General features: G+C 34.6%; 1 protein-coding gene across 3 annotated transcripts in view; it reads left to right on the top strand.

Annotated features, from left to right (window-relative positions):
* LOC132548392 (rho family-interacting cell polarization regulator 2-like) overlaps positions 1-17336 on the top strand; it is a 95720-nt gene that overhangs the window by 53141 nt on the left and 25243 nt on the right. For 2 of the 3 annotated variants that reach the window (XM_060212254.1, XM_060212255.1), the window contains one exon: positions 12634-13000. In XM_060212254.1, coding sequence (XP_060068237.1) covers positions 12634-13000 — 367 coding nt within the window. Of the gene's footprint in view, positions 1-8678; positions 8760-12633; positions 13001-17336 lie in introns of those variants that run through there. The other variant, XM_060212257.1, reaches the window with a different exon arrangement.

The raw sequence follows: 17336 nt of genomic DNA, 5'->3' as shown, positions 1-17336 counted from the left end.
CTGTCTTTTGAAGAATTTAAGCAAGGCTGACAAGTATACAAGTGTTTTTTGGTTGTAGCTTTAGTTTCCAAAACATTCAATTTTGCTGATATGTACAAAGATTTATCAAAGCAACAGAAAATATGTACAGAGGTATTGTCCAATGCTTTTGTATAATTTTCTCTATGTTTACTACGTAATAAACTCTTCAGTTATCAATAAAACAATTAAGCTAAGAGATTTTTTTATTAAGATTTGTACTCTGTCTCCAGTTTTTATCATTAACTGTTTAAGACTTTTTTTTTTTTTCAAATAAAAGTTTTTATGGTTATGGGATAAAAAATGAAAGTATCTCTTTGTTGCAGTGTTTTTTTGTCAATATTAATACTCTTTAAACATACCTACATATATATATGATGAATATCTACAATATAATTGTCTATAGTAAGTGATGACAACCATTATTTTCTCTGTGTGGAGATGTTTACATGTATCTGATATATGAAGTAACCTTGGAATGTGCATCAGTATATATGGAGGAAATTGAGCTTGTCATCTGTCACTGGGCCAAGATTACTAAGGTAAAACTTGATGATGGGAACATATACAGGATATTTATATTAATCACTCCCAATTAGCCATGTGTTAGCTGTAGGCTATACATCAGGTTTATACACAACTCCAGCTAGAAATATTATAGTGTTTCATATTTTAGATATGTTTTACATACAATAATTAACTTACGGATTGATTAATTATTTTAATCAATTTATTGATTATTGATTAGCGTATTACTTTCTGACGGGGAACATTTATGTTGGTTTTTCAAGCAACAATAGGTTTCAAGGATTTTATACTTAAATAGGAATAATAAAATATAAATCTTCAACTGTATCTGCCTCTGTAAAGTCTCTAAAATTGTTATTTGTTTTATTTTGTGGGAACTCATCTTAATCCACAAATTTATCAATCCGCAAACTGTTACAGTTAGTAAACGTACATTTTTACAGCTATATTTATCCATGAGATCATATGTCCATGAAATAGTGATTTTTTTTGAAAGACCACAAAAATTGATCACCATGAATTTACAATTTTGCAGTACCTTTAATTAATTTACATAAAATGGAAAACTTCAGTTACGTATTGACGATATTAACAAGGGAAGTAACTCTAGTTAAATTCTACCTACGTAGGTATAGATAGTTCTTTGTATTGTGTAAGTGTCACCATTACAGTAGAAGTCTTACACACGAAGAGATATTAATCAGATGATCAATGTAACTTCCTCTCTAATTAAAGCTGTCTGCCATATATATCTTAACAATTAGTCCAGGGAGCAAAACAATGAACACATTGTCTCTGTTTCAAACGTTCAGCTTTACCGGTCAATGAAAAAACGTTTGTTTGTAATTCTACAGAACAACAATGGGGTGGGCTTATTACCAGACATGAGATTATTGGCAGATAGATATCGTACGCACATTACAGAAATTGCAACTTGTATTCAAAGAACAACCACGCTTTGCTTGTTCCTTAAGAAAATAATTGCATTGAAATTTACTTGACTGCTTTCAGCTTTGCTTTCCAGTCTAAAAATGGTTTACTGGTATGTGAAATGCACTGTTTTATCTATTCTTAGATTGAGGAAGAATCAGAATTCTATCCAATTCTGCAGAAAATAAAAAAAAACAGCTTGGCTGCTGTTGTATGTCAGATTAGCACATCTCTCAGACTACAGGTGGTGTTATAGTGGTATATATAACCCTGTCTGTATGGGTTTTTTATTTAACATTTTGTTGATACAATGGTTCATGCAGCAAAAATTTGTACTCAGCAATCTGCCTTTTTGGCAATCTGATTGTAGGTGTGTCTGTATAGAACAGATTGGTTCCCTGGTGTTCCATTGTTTGTATAAATAAAGAATAGGTAGCAATGCGTGCACAAAGTACTTGCACATGGTCAGTATTAGTAATGTTGTTTTGGATGTTTTTAATGTGACTTTTCAGTGAGATTGCACTACATATAAAGAATATTCATTATATTGATGAGGTAGCACTAGGAGCAATTCAAGGTCTCATTGAAGACACTATAAATAAACTTCAGTGGTTATCTTAATTTTGCACTTTAAGCACTAATACTGTTCTTAAAAAATTGCACTGCAAGGGTAAATGCAGTTTCTTTATGTCGTTGAAAATAGCAATTATTTGATTTATTTGTTCCAGTTAGATGTTACGCTAAAACTGGATTGTGTCAAAATAGCTAAAACTGGATTGTGTCAAAATAGCTACTGTATGTTGACTGTACTGTATCGCAGCCTAAAATGCTTCCTATAAAACAATCAATTAAGAAAGTTTGATACAAAGGGCTATTGTTATCTGTGCATGTTATGGTACTATGACATGTGTGATGCATCTTTAAGTTTTAGGATGCCAGTATTAAGGACATCACATACATGATTCACCACACTTCAATCCTGCATTTCACTGATATATGTACAAGTTTTCACACAAATATTAAGTACACTGACATGATTGTGAATCTTCCGGAAACTTTAAATTTGATATTTGAATCGCCTGATTGGGCAGGATGAGCAAGGGAGAGGTACATTTTAGCTCCAGTTACTGTCATTTTAAAAATATATTCTTCATTTCTGTAAAAATGATATTAAAGTGATTAAAGTCAGCTGTTTCTTCTGTACATATAGGTGATAGGTGTCCTACAAAGGGTTTCTCACATCACACTACTTTCATCTTATACAACTTACAATGAGGTAATATAGAGAATTATGATAAGTGATTGTGGTTGTGAGTAATTAAAAAAGTCAATGATTGTTGATGCTCAAATTCCTGTGGGATTTTGTGACAGTGAGATTGACAAAGATGTCTATGAAGAAATTGTAGGGTGGTTACCAACTACATTCTCAGATACCCATTTTGTGGTCATAAAATCCCCAAATGGTGTTTCTCAGAAAATGAAGCCCATATTAATCCACCAATCAACATTGGTAGTGGTTTTATAAGACAACAATAAAGTATATCACTACACTGTAAGAAGTGTATATCTATACGATGAGTCAGAGATACTTGGACTTTTTACACGATCTGTAAGTAACTTTTTCGCTGTGTCAAGGAGGCATTGAAAACGCAAATAATAATCATTGTGACGTAAAAGTAGTCCTGAATTTGTAGTGTCCACAATGTTAAAAATAGGGAAAAAAATAACATGAATTCAAGTCCTGGTGATCAATGTGATGGACTTACGAGAACATTCATGAGTAAATTACTAAGAAACTGATAAACTCCAGTGGCTTCAAGAAAATCTGGATTGTAATTCAGGAAAACAGAAACTGTTTTCTAAAAATATGAACAAATGAAAGGCAACTTTATACTAAATAGACTGTCAGTTATAGAGCAAAATAGAAAATCATTCAGACACAGGTACTCAGCAAGGTATCTGTCTTTATTGTAGATTTTGTTGATTTTCTCTAGAGTAAATATAAAAAATGTAAGTTGTTGAATCTGAAGTATGGGTGATTTTCAAGAATGAGAGCAAGCTAGAGAATTCTTATAATACTGTTAGATAAGAAATGAATTACAGTTAAGTAAGGAGAGTCTTGACCCGAATCCCTGTCTGAGTTTAATACAAGTCCATTAATATCTAGTTTTCCAACAATAAGTCCCTGCCTGGTAATATAAACACCCAAAGGCATCACTGTTTGATGAAATCATTACACCATGCTACTGCATTGTTCTATAATTGTTGCCCCAGACCTGGAGTAAGACTGAGTTTTGCACCTGATAAACATGGCACCGTGATATTTAGTGTGTCAGAAGTTAGGTACATCTGTACTCTTAACAACTTTATATTGTGAACTGCTTTCTTAATAATTTAGTCAGAATAAAAATGTTGTGTGTTTTTATAACCAATATTAATGTCTGTATATAAACATATCAGATGGCCTTATAGTGTGGAAATAATGATGTAAATAGTGAAAAAAAAATGGCAGGTAACCTGGTCACAGACTGTTCAGTCCAACACCTCCATATTTATATTCCTTATCTATGTCAGTCAAGGTGAGACTTGTTTTTAAATATTTTGGTATCAATACCTAGTTGGCACACATTTAGGAACAACAGGTGCTTGTTTTGGAGTGAAGCTAGTATGATATGTTGCTATCCTTACCCAGGGTAAGATATACTATATCAGTAAAACTACAGGAACGTACATGATATTTCAGATATTCATGCCTACAATATAGGTTGATCAATTTTAAATGCAATCCTCTATTGTACCATTCATACAGTTTTATTGATAATTTCTTCAGATGTAAATTATGTAATTTGAGATAAAAGATAATAAAAATTCAATATTTCATCGTGTTTATATGATAAATAGGTGATTCATGTATTATGCAATATGAAACTCCATGAGAAGCATCAAACAGAAGCCTTTCATTTTAATTCTGTAAAGTTTGAAGTATCACTTTACCATCATTTTAATTCTGTAAAGTTTGAAGTATCACTTTACCATCATTTTAATTCTGTAAAGTTTGAAGTATCACTTTACCATCATTTTAATTCTGTAAAGTTTGAAGTATCACTTTACCATCATTTTAATTCTGTAAAGTTTGAAGTATCACTTTACCATCATTTTAATTCTAAAGTTTCACTTTACCATCATTTTAATATGAAAATAATAATGTATTTACTTTACCATCATTTTAATTCTGTAAAGTTTGAAGTATCACTTTACCATCATTTTAATTCTGTAAAGTTTGAAGTATCACTTTACCATCATTTTAATTCTGTAAAGTTTGAAGTATCACTTTACCATCATTTTAATATGAAAATAATAATGTGTTTTATTTAGTATTAATGTTTATACATAGTGCCATGGGGTAGCTCATCATGTATAAGTATGACCAGTTTCATACAAATCATTATTCTGATGATACATAGTGCAGTTTTATTAATGTTTATACATAGTGCCAGGGGTATATGTAGTTTAGTATTAATGTTTATACATAGTGCCATGGGTTTATAGCTGCCAGGGGTATCATGTATAAGTATGACATAGTATTAATGTTTATACATAGTGCCATGGGTAGCTCATCATGTATAAGTATGACATAGTATTAATGTTTATACATAGTGCCATGGGTAGCTCATCATGTATAAGTATGACATAGTATTAATGTTTATACATAGTGCCATGGGTAGCTCATCATGTATAAGTATGACATAGTATTAATGTTTATACATAGTGCCATGGGTAGCTCATGTATAAGTATGACATAGTATTAATGTTTATACATAGTGCCAGGGGTAGCTCATCATGTATAAGTATGACATAGTATTAATGTTTATACATAGTGCCATGGGTAGCTCATCATGTATAAGTATGACATAGTATTAATGTTTATACATAGCGCCATGGGTAGCTCAATATTCACCAATTCCATGGTTAATATCCCCGACATTTTAACAGAGAATGACACAATTCATGACACAGGATGTTATAAAAATCATTTTCCAATATATCTCTGATGTTCCTTTATGATAAAACATACCGGTAAATGTCAAGGTCAGATATGTGACAGTCAGTCAGTAATAATAACTCCCCCCCCCCCCCTTTCTCTCCCCTGCCACCCCACCTACCTCCGATTACATATACCTGTGTTTGTGACTTTTGTGACTACATGTTTTTACCATTAAGGTGACAGTTACAAGTAAATATGTGTTATGTAGTATTGAAGGATCAGAGTTACATGTAGCTTATATAATGTAAAAGTACAGCAACTTTGGACATGAACTGGCTGATCAATTACATCTAAAAACTGAGAAATAATGAGATATGTTTTCAGATGATACACATTTTCATGAACCCTGTCGCCCATATTTCATTTTTTCCCCTGCTCTTCGAATACACTAAGAACTATATTTTTATTTTTCCACTTACATACATGTTATTTTCAAAAAAAAAAAAAACCAGAGCTATACATGAACCTCATAATGTGTATACTTGCCCAAAGTGGCACAGATACTTTTTCTTTAATGTTGAAGTTTGTTATGACGAGGCTAGTATTTTAATTAATAATATCAGAGTTAATGTGTCACGGAATACTTGAGAGTGAAGATTTTCGCACTCTACCAAAACAAGGGCAAGTCACCACCCACTTACCGAGAAACCCCTCCCAATGAAATATATGACATCATATTAACATGACTAGAAATATTTCCTCTCACAACAAACCACTACAGGTCTATAAGTATATTATTTTCCATTTCAAGTGAAACATACATATAGTTACAAGCACCGAATATTAAATAGTAATTTTAACTATTGACACTTAACTCTAAATAATGACTTGAGCTGAGATTTCAAGTGGTGGCAGATGATAATCAGGGGCCAAAATACCTATTGTAATTTCCCATATGAAATTTTATTATTTCATAATTATATCAAAGTAAAGATATTGATTAATTTGTATCTGTATTATGTTACTTTTGATACAATTGATTTTTATTTGTATTATGATATAAAACTGATCTTGGTATGATTACACCTATCTGTTTTTATTGTATGAAAACAAATGAATTAAAGTTAGAAACTTTTTATGCTGAAGAATGTATTTATGCCAATAAAATTTGGAATTAAAGTATGAACAGTTACAGGCCAAATGGACCTTTTGTTTAGATTAACCCCACCCTCCCCTCATTATTTAATCCAAGATACCTTATATAACACCATTAACTATTAATTTGGTACAGTTTGATATACAGATAATGAGTCTACTTGGATCTTGATCGAGGTAACTTTCTCAGTATACGTTTAAGAGGCTTACAGGAGATACCGTTGTGTACAATATGTGTCATATTTCCTCAGAGCCGGGGACACACCTTTACCAGTGGTAAACAATAGACCTATCTATAAACTAAGGGAATCAATAGGTTGTAATTGTCTTTAGGTTTATCTCAAATGTTTACAGATCACTGTTTACACATCAGGTTTCTGCCCATCTGTAAACGGTGATACGGTCAGTATTGGGTCAGTCCACATGTACTTGGTCTTAATATGCACTATTTCATTGTTTCTGATTCAGGTTCTTCATTGTGATAAAATGATATGATAAGATGATAGTGTAAAAGTATTAAAGTAAATGGCAGACTACATGGTACCCTCAGGTCCCATTAACACATGATAGACTACAGGAAAAGTCAGACTACAGGAAAAGTCAGACTACATGGTACCTTCAGGTCCTATTAACACATGATAGAAATGTAAGATATGGAGTTTAAGTGTATTTCTAACTCCTAATTTTTCACAGCAGTGATATAACACTATGTACGTAGCTATATATGAAACTATGGGTTTCTTCACATTACATAAATAGGACTCCTTTGTATTTCCTTTTGTACCAGGGAAAGATATATTCCTGTCGAGCACCTGACAGGAATTGAACCGTGGTCTCTTGTGTTACAATGTGATGCTCTACCAGTTGAAGACAAAGAAGTGACAGAGACAGCATTAAGCAATACTTGATACATGTAAAATTGTGACTTTCTTAAATGTAAGTGAAAATTTACAGAAAAAAAATTAAATTCTTTTGTTTTTTATCAAAAGTCAGTTTTGTGAGTCTAAGCACCTGTAAATGTTAGGAATAAGGGGATGAACAAAAAACCTTAAGCCGTTCTTCTAGCCAAAGATTTGATAGATCATGTTACACAGGGTCATACCAGGCAGAAGATGAATAACACTGCCTTGTTTTAATACCTGTACAACGCTGTACCACAATCTGTACTATGTGCTCATGGCTTAACTATTTCATATAGATAAATCCATATAGAAGTCACAATTAAAAAATTATTAATTCGAAATGAATACAAAGCAAGTTGAATTGATTTAGAAAATTATATCTTGTACAGCTAATATCTATTTGATATACACATGGCTTTTGATGTATCTGAAATATGACATTGATAAAAGCAAATCTGCATCAGGAAATAATTACGTGTCATATGTGGAAATATCTTCAAGGAAATTTAAATTGTTGAATAAATTTGATTATCATATACTCATATATTATACTAAGTTCATGTATGCATACATAAAAAGGCAGGACGTGAACGTAAAGCGTGTGACTGTAAGAGCAGGACAGAGCAGTAGTAACAGGATCAATATTAGAGGTGAGATCACCAGTGTTTCTGTCTACAGTGATGATCCAGGGTGGCCAGCATGTAAACAATGTATTACCAAAACAAGCAGATTTACATATAAATCTAACGCTGAAGGTTAATCTCCGGTGAGGACTGTTCATGATGTGGAGCTCTGGGATTGGATTTTAAATTTGGTGACTGTAGTGATCCAGCGTGTTTTAATGTAGGTCTATGTGTTGTTGTATTTACGTGATGTAGTACCTGTGATCAGAGAACAAGCACCTGCTGAAACCAACACAAACACATGGAGGACCATTCAGTGGTAGGTGTTGTGTGATGTATAGCTACTCCGCTGGTATTTACTACACATATGAATGTGCACACAACATGTGTGTGATGTACGCTGTTGTAGTCTGATGGTATTTTCTCTGTACTTGCCGGTTTTCACCATGCGATTGGTATATAAGCTTCCTTTATCAATCAGTTTTATTACACAACTGTTAATCATTGGGTGGGGCTAGACAACACCACGGAAGGGAATGGTCGACACATTTTATCGTGTATTGAGTATTTGTTCATAGAGATGACTAACCGTTATCTGCTGATGATCAATTTCACAAGGTAGGGATTTTGTAAACACTCGATACAATACCACGCATGTCAGTTATGTACAGATGAATTTGAGGTATTTAAATGTGGTGTAGATATTTCCTGTGATTTCTGTGAAGGATTATACTGTTGAACCATTTCATCCTGTCTTCCATGTTGTCTATTCTCACCTGTGGTAAGTTGTATATATTACATGTACTGTTACAGGTAATCAACTATTACAAGTCATATTGTACTTTCACTAGATAACACAAGTCTGTTGATAATTTTTATGTTTGTGTTTACTTCAGATTTATTCATTAAGACATTGTCTCATGATTATATCTACTGTTGTCTGATAATGTGAGATTGTCATGTTAGTATATATACTAGTTCTAGTCCACACAGTATAACCCTAGGGTCAGTTTGATAGTCTCTTAGTGTTAAACTCATACACCACAGTTATACACCACAATTACCTCCATGTAATGTAAATTTCATTATATACCAGTACATGTAATGGTAGTTTCTGTAATCAGATTTAAGAAATTGATCAAAAATTGTTAGCAATGCCTCAAGTTATGTCTCTCTCATGAAACAAAAATCTATTATTATCAGAAACAAAGGCAAACAATTCAGTCTTGAAGTTTTCTGTGACCCGATGTGAAGTCAAATTATTCAGCATATTTGATATCACTAATGTCTTTATATCTATAAGATTTGTCCTCAATATGATATTGTAATAATATGTCCACTCATAACCTAGATTTTATGTTAAACAGGTGATGCATTGAATACCTAGCGTTTTACCTAATATGACAAGGATATATTCTCACGGTGTTAGTCATATGAATCATTAAGATATATGTTTTAATAGCCACCGGCCTGTACAGTGTACAATCTTTAGTGTTAGAAGATGTTGATGGTGTCCTCGCCATTTATCATGCTTGGTCTCTTTACACAGGGTCAGGTGTTAGGGACCTTGGCCTTGGTATCATCTCTCTCACCTAAATCCTTATAAGTTGTAAATTATCTCTATAAACCAGATAGATTGATACTAAATACTAGGATCCTGTTTCTCTGATAATTTGATAGTGAAGTTTAAAGGGGTTTGACTCCATTTACTGAAAATCTCAGAAAAATTTGAAGAATTCACCACCCTTTTTGATTTTAAAGGTAAATTCTGTCCGCCCTCTAAAAACCAAGAGATCTTCCCGATGATATTCCTGACCCAGATCTGGTGATGTATGTGATTCTTCAGATATTGTCACTATAATTATTTTACTGTACTTCTACACCCTGAGGGTATCAAGGTTGAATATAACAATGGCTTTCAGATTGTGTAGACATTCGGTAAATAAAATTGTTTTGATGGTATGGAGATTTTTTCTCTGGCACATTGAATCAAGAGGGATGTTGCATTTACTTGAGACTGTAAAAGTGGTATTTACAAGGAGAAAATATACATGCACTGGTTTGATATTCTGGGTAACGGATCCCAAAAATGATCTAATGGGATGCTGTCTATTTGTATTATTGATAATTTGTGTTTATGTTGTTAATTTCCATGATATATACTGGTACATACAATGTTTATATCATGTTTATGCTAATGGAGATGTACCAGGTACCTAGTCAGTGTTTACAGTGTCATTAAGTGTCTTTAGAGTTTCCGTTAGGCTAGACAAAATAATGTATTTGTTCAGGTTTACTAGAAATACCAAGGTGGATTCACAGCATCTGTTTTCATGATTAATCAAATAAAGAATGATTACACTTTGTCATTGGAGCTGAAATCTGGGCTGTGCATACCTGAAAATAAGGTGAAAATCTTCATGCTGAGAAATAAGATTGGCAACAAAGTGAGAGAGACTTCCTCTGAGTCACACCCATCCAAACATCCCCACTCCCTACCTCTAAAACTCTTTCAACTCTTAATATGATCCAAAAGCAAGTTATTTGCAATCTTCTTTGGTATGTAAAGATCTGCCTATCGTATAATAAAGAAAAGCAATGCTGTGTGAATTATTATTGTACAATATTTTAGAATACTTTTGTTTAAGTTATATAGCACCAGTGTAACCCACACACAACCTGCCTTCTCCCTATCTCTCACTCCCCACCCCCTGAAATTTCCAGTTGGATAGATTTCCCTAAGGTCACTGACCCCAAAGGTTTTAGAGTTGCCATAGAAACAGATATATCTACATTTTGTATAACCAGATTCTATTCTGAACTGTCCTGAAGACTAAGTGACCCTAGCTAAGGTCAATTGACAAGGTCAAGCATCCATCAGGTATGTTTTTATGTCTGGTCTAGCATTACAGTAATGCTAACAAAACAGAAGTCTGATAAACATGACAGGTAGACAGCTTTACTGCCAGCAAATTAGATTATAACTATATCTCTAGGTTGTAAAAACTCTACATCTGACAATGACAGTTTTCTAATTCACTTTGCCTGTTGGAAGCTGCTAAGTGGTGGTGAATGTGAATTTGGCTTTGATAACCTTAGAAGAATCCGTGTTTTCTAGGAATCTGCATAGTCTCTTTCCACTACAAAAGTCCTTTCCTTGTGTGGAATTTGTTAAAATATTTACAGAGAACAAAGTAAGGAAGTTCATAGTATCCTGGATAGTAAGATTTGTCATGTTTCCAGAAACATGGTGAAATTATGGATAAATATAGTAAGATTTGTCATGTTTCCAGAAACACGGTAAAATTATGGATTAATCAGTGGCATTGCGTATTACATATGCCAAAAAATGGCTTGTGGCATGTCTTGTTTCCATGGTTACCACAGACTTGAAAGATATTATTGATGTTTACACAAGTACATGCTGCATTGCCCATATTGGTCAGAACAGAATTGAAATTTGAATTCACTGAACTACAGAAGTTAGCCAATATCTGTCTGAATCAGGTGTGTATTACACACAGACTTAGGGGTATCTACCTGTATCAGGTGTGTAACACAGAGGTTGAGGAGTATCTACCTGTATCAGGTGTGTAACACAGAGGTTGAGGAGTATCTACCTGTATCAGGTGTGTAACACAGGGGTTAAGGGGTATCTACCTGTATCAGGTGTGTAACACAGAGGTTGAGGAGTATCTACCTGTATCAGGTGTGTAACACAGATGTTAAGGGGTATCTACCTGTATCAGGTGTGTAACACAGAGGTTGAGGAGTATCTACCTGTATCAGGTGTGTAACACAGAGGTTGAGGAGTATCTACCTGTATCAGGTGTGTAACACAGAGGTTAAGGGGTATCTACCTGTATCTGTGTGTAACACAGAGGTTGAGGAGTATCTACCTGTATCAGGTGTGTAACACAGAGGTTGAGGAGTATCTACCTGTATCTGTGTGTAACACAGAGGTTGAGGAGTATCTACCTGTATCTGTGTGTAACACAGGGGTTAAGGGGTATCTACCTGTATCAGGTGTGTAACACAGGGGTTGAGGAGTATCTACCTGTATCTGTGTGTAACACAGGGGTTGAGGAGTATCTACCTGTATCTGTGTGTAACACAGAGGTTGAGGGGTATCTACCTGTATCAGGTGTGTAACACAGAGGTTGAGGAGTATCTACCTGTATCTGTGTGTAACACAGAGGTTGAGGAGTATCTACCTGTATCTGTGTGTAACACAGAGGTTGAGGAGTATCTACCTGTATCTGTGTGTAACACAGGGGTTAAGGGGTATCTACCTGTATCAGGTGTGTAACACAGGGGTTAAGGAGTATCTACCTGTATCAGGTGTGTAACACAGGGGTTAAGGGGTATCTACCTGTATCAGGTGTGTAACACAGGGGTTCAGAGTATTAAGTTTCCATTTTACGTTTATTTGTTCTTTATCTACACTTTTTCACTGGTTACATTTAATCATTAATTTTACTGTCTGTTGTAGATCCCTTCTCCATGACCAGGAAGGACCCTTATCAAACAGAAAATCATGTCCTCTTGGAGAACATTAACAATAATTTCCAGATCCCAAGGGGTCCAACCGTAGAGTTACCTCCCTCTAGTAAGGGAGCCAGTGTATATCGGAGCCAATCCTTTGGTGGAATGTCGACACGCTCAGCCCCGGCCTTGGGCTCTCCTTCTGGCTCCACCCCAGTCCTTGGTGAGACATTACGAGGGCGGGGATGGGCCAAGTCCCCACAAGCTTCAAGGACAAGCCTAGGGGGCAGCTCAAGAAAGTCCCCAAAAGTTCCAAAGGTCCCACGTCCAAATCGGGCATTCCTGATGTTTGACAGCGTAAGGAGAGGAGTAAGGTAAATATCTCAATACACAGTCAATTTCACATGTCTACCAATAATGTTAATTTCTCAGTTTTCATTACTCAGGAATTCAAACATTATCCACGTAATCTTCTGTTGGGAAGGAAGGAGTCTGTCCAAGAATTCACCCTCATATGTAAACCGATGTCTTTTTCTGATGTGAATATTAGGTACTTATTGGTCGTAATCATCAGATGTTAAACAGAAAAGTTTTGGCAGGATATTTTGATAGCATTTTTTGTAGCATTAAAGTGGAGTTAGAATTGAAAATGTCTGATCTATTATTTTAATATCTACAGACATAATTTGATATATAAAAGGAAAGATATAAATAGCTTCACCCAATCATTAATTTCAATAAGTATATCCATGTTTGGAGTGGCAGGTTGGCTTCTGTTACTTTTATCACCCTCCCTGGGCTACAGACACTTGATGTGTATTATAATTGAAGAATATCTGCTGGAACATGATAGCAGTTATTGCTGACTGGCCTGTTGCTATGGCTTTCTACTAGCTTTCTGACATTTGTAGAACTTTGATGGTTAAAGACAGATTCAGTCCAAAAACATGGACATATTGATTTCTGGAATCAGGCATTCAGTAAGCAAAAAAAAATCTTTTAGATAATAATGGTCATGGTAGAGAGGGAGAAAAAAAAACAAAGCAAATAAAAAAATAAATAAATAAGAGTTTAACCGGATATGGATTGTAAGATAAAACAAAAAAATGTTTTTCAGGTCTAAGTGAAATTTTTTCTTTAACTTTGTTTCCACCAGTAAATCATCAAAAATACCATTGATTTGGGGATGATCACAACCCCACCCTGAAGTATCATAACATTTTTCTTAAATACAATTTATTTCACATATATCAATACTTAGTTTACACTAATAATTATTTGCAATCTCATTAAAAATGCAGTTTTAAGGGGCATCTGATAAAAATCTCACAAATACATTAATTAAATGCTATGATTGTACAAGATACACAAGTGATTAGAACCTATTCATACAAATTTTAAGATTTACAGACAGTAGAGCCTAACAATGATTTAAACGGCATCATACAACTGTTTCGTCCTTTTAAGACTCATCAGTGATGCTAAACATAGGAGGCAGATGAGGAAAATCCAAAAAGAAAAGTCAAACCTTAGATGGGGAGGAACACCAGCCCCATAATTCAATCAATTTTAGAATTTCCATATATCTGATAATTTAATTAATTAATGGCATCTGTTTGCTTGGTGACTGCCACTTCAAAAACCTCAAGTATTTCTAAAACGTAAAGAATCAAGTAAAATAGTAAAACTATTGAATTACAGATACTTATAACAAGATTTATCTAGAAGTAAATGTCCCATAATATTTTGTCACGTATTTGACTGATAAACAACCCATGTAGATATCATATATAGTCAACTCATCCTTGTCTACTTATGAATCAGAAACCCCTGTAAACAAAATTTCATACTGACTCAGGCCTGAGGTCATTGTGATTAGTGGTCAAAAGTGACCATAAAGTAGGTCACCTATTGACCATGACAACAAATGTCCTATTGGACTGTTAGATAAATACTGGTAAGTCTTATATAGACTTAACTTAACCAAGTGAAACAGTGTACTGTTGATTGAGTCCTTTACCTTTGATATTGATCATGAAGGATTTTGAGAAGAGTTACTGGAATTTTATTTATAATTATAAATATTCTTTTCTGTAAAACAAGGAATAATCATAGATCAGTGAGATTATGTTACAAGCATAGAGGAGAGGTTCTGATGAGTAGAGGAGAGGTTCTGATGAGTAGAGGAGAGGTTCTGAGGAAAGGTTCTGTTGAGTAGAGGAGAGGTTCTGATGAGTAGAGGAGAGGTTCTGAGGAAAGGTTCTGTTGAGTAGAGGAGAGGTTCTGATGAGTAGAGGAGAGGTTCTGAGGAAAGGTTCTGTTGAGTAGAGGAGAGGTTCTGATGAGTAGAGGAGAGGTTGTGACGAGTAGAGGAGAGGTTCTGATGAGTAGAGGAGAGGTTCTGATGAGTAGAGGAGAGGTTCTGAGGAAAGGTTCTGTTGAGTAGAGGAGAGGTTCTGATGAGTAGAGGAGAGGTTCTGTTGAGTAGAGGAGAGGTTGGAGAGGTTCTGATGAGTAGAGGAGAGGTTCTGACGAGTAGAGGAGAGGTTCTGATGAGTAGAGGAGAGGTTCTGACGAGTAGAGGAGAGGTTCTGACGAGTAGAGGAGAGGTTGGAGAGGTTCTGATGAGTAGAGGAGAGGTTCTGATGAGTAGAGGAGAGGTTCTGAGGAAAGGTTCTGTTGAGTAGAGGAGAGGTTCTGAGGAGTAGAGGAGAGGTTCTGATGAGTAGAGGAGAGGTTCTGATGAGTAGAGGAGAGGTTCTGTTGAGTAGAGGAGAGGTTCTGATGAGTAGAGGAGAGGTTCTGATGAGTAGAGGAGAGGTTCTGATGAGTAGAGGAGAGGTTCTGAGGAAAGGTTCTGTTGAGTAGAGGAGAGGTTCTGATGAGTAGAGAAGAGGTTCTGTTGAGTAGAGGAGAGGTTCTGACGAGTAGAGGAGAGGTTCTGACGAGTAGAGGAGAGGTTCTGACGAGTAGAGGAGAGGTTCTGATGAGTAGAGGAGAAGTTCTGAGGAGAGGTTCTGATGAGTAGAGGAGAGGTTCTGTTGAGTAGAGGAGAGGTTCTGACTAGTAGAAGAGAGGTTCTTACAAGACTAAATGAAGATAAGGAATTGCTACACTGTGAACCACATGTGTTGTTTTGGAATTGGTTACTTGTGTTTCTTAAAAATTTGATAAGAATTTCTGAAATCAGTTTTGAAATTCAGCATCAATTACACATTACATTGTTTTAGGAGTTGTATAAAACAAATTTTAGATGAAATGTATTTATAAACACTATGTAAATGTATACACGTGAAGTTTTACATCACCTATTTGACAGCATGGCAATTTTAACTATAATAGATATAGAATTATACATTGACATTCAGACTACTGTACTGTACAGGATGCACTGTCAAGGGCAGGTAGACTTGCTAAAGTCAATGAATTAGTTTACTGCTAGCAGACAGAAACATTTAGTTTACTCCTACAACATAGAGTTGTGTGTGTTTTCCATTGCGTGATCAGTTTATACCATCCTGTCCTGTACAGATAAAACACCTCTTCTTTCTACAGAATGGACAATTAATTATTAACCAACTGTTTGGCTGAGCTGTACACCTCAAAGAAATTCTCATTCTTACATGTAATGTCCACACTGTAAAACCTGCAGCCTCCACTGTAAATAGCAATGTACTACCTCTATATTAGTAACAAAAAAGTGTTGTAATTGTTAAAGTACAGCTCAAAACATTTATCTAGATGAGATTTTAGACCAGAATCAGTTTCTAGGTTAATTTTGTATGTTATGTTTATACTTTATATAAACAACATCAAGAAAATACCATATTTATTATAAAATATGAACAGAATCAAGAAAATATCATACATATTATTTTATATAAACAGAATCATAATCTAAAATTGAATTTGATAAAACTAGGACAGATTATTAACAAAAGATATATTTGTACACAAAAAGACAAGGAGAATAAGACCAGGTGTTGGGAAAGAGTAAGCATCTTCTGCTTCATCAACAATACCTGCCATGTGAACCTTTTCCAATCCATGTGCGTAATGTCAGGTTCTCAAATGAGAACAATGGAAACAACAGGCAAACTAAAAAGCATCAAACAAGTCTAGTTTCTATATTGCACATGCAGGATTATTTATGTAAATCTTTGTTTCATGAAAGTGTAATAGGATCAGCAGAAGATAGGAAGTGTTTGAAGCCAATGAAGAAATGCTATTTGACTACTTTGGTGAGAAATATTACAGGGAAACCCAGTCTGTTTTCCAAGTGCTATGAATTTTTGATTTCATCAAATATTTCCTCGTAACATTATATTGAGAGATACTGCAATTGTTACATATCGGTTATGTGATGGTATTGTATTACTATCACTGGTTGTTTTGGTCAGGTTGAAACTTACAAGGTCACTTGATGACCTCTGCTTATCAACCACCAACTAGAAATCATTGATCAGTATAAATGAAATATTCAAAGTATATTTTTGTTCTTATACTGGCTCTGATGTTTCAGGTTTCCAAATTGATGAGGAAAATATTGATAGAACCTTTGTTATTATTTTTATAAAAAGGTCTGTGTATCATCATGGGACTATAGGGTTGTATTTATGAACAGCCAACCACAAGGACATTAGAAGGTCAAATTTGAGACTAAAATGTCAGACAGCAAATTACAATTCCTCTGTCAATTGACAACTGCTA

The sequence above is a fragment of the Ylistrum balloti genome, unplaced genomic scaffold (assembly GCF_031769215.1).
Source record: "Ylistrum balloti isolate Yb309-2 unplaced genomic scaffold, AGI_CSIRO_Ybal_v1 Utg370010, whole genome shotgun sequence".
Taxonomy (NCBI): domain Eukaryota; kingdom Metazoa; phylum Mollusca; class Bivalvia; order Pectinida; family Pectinidae; genus Ylistrum; species Ylistrum balloti.
This window is presented reverse-complemented; position numbering and strand designations above follow the sequence as displayed.